At 37.9% G+C, this 3,071-nt stretch overlaps 1 protein-coding gene across 1 annotated transcript; it reads right to left on the bottom strand.

The window, feature by feature from the left end:
* Positions 1-288: 288 nt before the first annotated feature.
* On the bottom strand, positions 289-1,824 carry si:ch211-212d10.1 (mast cell protease 8). The gene is made up of 5 exons (XM_020940152.2): positions 1,768-1,824; positions 1,056-1,218; positions 846-978; positions 536-763; positions 289-466 (listed from the first exon to the last, which is right to left on the bottom strand). Exons 1-5 carry the CDS (start codon positions 1,817-1,819, stop codon positions 329-331), a joined length of 714 nt encoding a protein of 237 aa, XP_020795811.1. The 5' UTR covers positions 1,820-1,824; the 3' UTR covers positions 289-328.
* Between the last annotated feature and the right edge of the window lie 1,247 nt (positions 1,825-3,071).

Consider the following 3,071-nt stretch of genomic DNA (forward strand, 5'->3'; position numbering starts at 1 on the left):
CACATGCAAACTTTACTCATGTTCATTTTTAGTACATTACCTTATGCCGTACGTTTCATCAAAATGTTTCACCTGTAAACTATTTTGACTACAGTAGGCCTTAGTACTGACCCAATGTGCATGTGAGTCACTGAAGGATTTTTTTTTTCTGAGCTGCACAATACTGCAGTTGTAGCATGAGTGCACAAGATGGCAGTGTTCCCTCTCAAGTGGCACTAACTCAAAAAATTACAAAAAGGGCAGCATTGAAATCATGTATATTTTAATCTTAGAATATTTGTAGGTAATCATATTCACTCCAATATAATGAGAAAATGTTAGATATATTTTAAACACTGTTCATGGTTTCCTCAATCCATTTTTTATGGTTTGGAACCTTAGAAAATAAATGCAAGATCTCGTCTATTTTTCCTGACACCACTCCATAGACTTTTTCGTCACACACCAGGGGGCCGCCAGAGTCTCCCTGCAAAAATACACCAGCCAGTGATTGAACTTCTGTTTTTTGTTTATTTGATCCATTATTTGGCATTACCTTCCCAACTCCATGTTTGCCCTCACAGCAGTAGAAGTAGCTATCTGACTCCTGATCTCCACAGGATCCCAGAGTGACATTCACCTCCATGAGAACAGTGGTCATCCTTGGTCCAGAACCTTCAGAGCAGCCCCACCCTGCCACACTGCACACCGTCGGGTTTGCATCTTCTGGCCCAGCCATAGCAATATCCGACACATAAGTGTTGATCTCTGCTTTTGCATTTAACTTTGTTTTGGAGAGAAAATTCACAATTTTAAACAATTTTTAATCAGCTGAAATAAATGAAAGAAAATTCAAAATTTTATACCTGGAGTAACAGTATGTCATTTTTCAAGGTATTTTTATCATATTCTTTATTAGGAAATGCCTGCTTCACAGAAATATTCTGTGTATTGACTGGCTTGTTGATGTCATGCACTCCTAAAATTACATTGTAGGAGCTATAATAAGAAAAAAAATAATCATTATTGTCACAAAAATTCAAAGTTATCATCCTCTATGTGTGATTGACATAGACCTGGCATGGCAGTGGGCAGCAGTCAACACAAAGTCATCCCTCAGAAGAATGCCACCGCAGTATTTTTTTCCACTGGGTGTGTTCCTCTCCACTAGAGCCATGTACGGTCTGCTGTGGGGCTTGGCCTTTTTGCCTCCAATGATTCTCCCTGCATACACTGCATCTGCCATCACACGGAGGAGGAAAGTTAGGAATGAGACCATCTTGTTTTTATTTTTGATAAGGGATCAGAAAGTGTTTGCATTTTATAATCCAAAATCCATGTTTAATCTAGATCTCTAGTAGGATGTAGCACATAGACAAAACACTTTTAAACAGATCCAAATCCAAAAAACCTAAATTTTGCATCATCATGAGCCAATTGAGAAAAATAAAACTTAAAGGAGCTTTTTTGGTTTGAGGACACTGCCAGTTTATATCCAGTTATTACTAGAGAGGAGACCCCACACAGTACAAAAGCATATTTATCAAGGTATTTGTGGGCAATAAAACACCTATCACTGAATAAATGCAAGATAGATAGATGTTTTAGCAATATTCTAGTTAAAACAATATCTCCATGGAGACAAGCAAGTGGTGCACCTAAGTTACATAGTGCACCTTTAAATAAAAGACTCTGAAGAACTTCTGAATCAATAAATCTTACTGTTGTTTATTTGTGTAGTCATTTACACACTTGCTTAACATGTTAACATAATGTCTATGATCTTACCTTGTGCAGTCAGAGTGAGGGCGAGTACGAGCAAGGTCCAGCACAGTTGCATGTTGAGATGACAGTTTAGCAGTGAGCTCTCTGACACAAACTCTTATACTTTAAACTGGGTTAGATCACCGAGATTAAATGTTCTGCTGATTCTGAATGCTGATTAGTAGAATTAGCAAATTAGTATCTCCATCATGCATTAACTTCCTGCCTATTTGTACAGAAGAATGCATTAACATGTAGAGCCAATAGTGTATTTATACAGTTTATAGTGTGCATTTACAATGTTGGACTTACAACTAACATTTGCATGTGAATATTGTGATTTCTCCATCTAATTTCCTTGCCTTGCTATCTTTTCGTGTTTGCACTGATGATAGTGGAGCAGGATGTGCAGGATGTACATTCACTCTAACAACTTTCCAACCACAGAGCATCTATCAATATTGATCACTGCAGTTTATTTAGTTCCACCAATGGGCCTATGCACCATGATAAATGCTTTAAGCACTTTCAAGATGAATATAACCTTTCAGGCGCTTGTCTCAATGGAGATGTTATTGCTTTGCCTGAATTTTCCACAGTATGGCATTAAATGTATTTGTCATGTTTCAGACATGTTTTTCTTGCTCAAAACTCCCTTGAAAAACATGCAAGCTTGCCTCCCCATGGATATAAAGCAATCAATTCTGCGTGGAGACAACCAGATGGCAGACCTTCCACCAGAAGTGCACCTGTAACATTCATTAAATTCATCAATCATACTATCTATTGACAATTTTACCTGTTGGGTGAATGTTGGTTGTGTATCGTTTTGTGTTTGCTGCAAGTTTTCACTACAGCCACAAGGAGGCAGCATTGTCTTTCAGTATGTCTGTGAAGAGGCCTAAACTGAAGAATACTCTGGCTTTGGCTAATTTGTTTATTTTACTAGACTGGACGAGTTAATTGACATACACGACAACAGCTTTAAGGCAAACATTCTGGATGAAGACTATGTATGTATATATATGCATAGGCTCCATCTATAGCCTCATCTCGAAAACCTTCAATGAATAGTTTGATAAAGTACCTGTTTCTGTCATGTCTAAAGGATAGCGAAGGAGTGAGGCTGTTGTACAAAGAAGTTTTTCACTGCTCTTAATCACTCTAACCCTAACCCTTATGTGAAACGGTCAGAAAATGAGCATTTGGCTTGGAGCATTTGACTTGGGGCTAGCTGTCACATCTGACTCTGTTACCTTTTCAAATGTGTTTCCTTTATAACAGAACAGGATGTCTTATCATTTGCCTTTCTCAGCTATTTTAACAGC

Source organism: Boleophthalmus pectinirostris, unplaced genomic scaffold (assembly GCF_026225935.1).
Source record: "Boleophthalmus pectinirostris isolate CB_2022bp ecotype Guang Dong unplaced genomic scaffold, ASM2622593v1 HiC_scaffold_7, whole genome shotgun sequence".
In the NCBI taxonomy this organism is placed as follows: Eukaryota; Metazoa; Chordata; class Actinopteri; order Gobiiformes; family Gobiidae; genus Boleophthalmus; species Boleophthalmus pectinirostris.

What these genes read in the sequence shown, in the direction of transcription:
- si:ch211-212d10.1 (XM_020940152.2), bottom strand. Translation starts at nt 1,819, where the DNA reads ATGCAACTGTGCTGGACCTTGCTCGTACTCGCCCTCACTCTGACTGCA. An exon ending in CCTCACTCTGACTGCACAAG is followed by an intron (nt 1,219 to 1,767) that starts GTAAGATCATAG and finishes GTGTGATGGCAG; the next exon opens with ATGCAGTGTATGCAGGGAGA. An exon ending in GCAAACATGGAGTTGGGAAG is followed by an intron (nt 467 to 535) that starts GTAATGCCAAAT and finishes GTATTTTTGCAG; the next exon opens with GGAGACTCTGGCGGCCCCCT.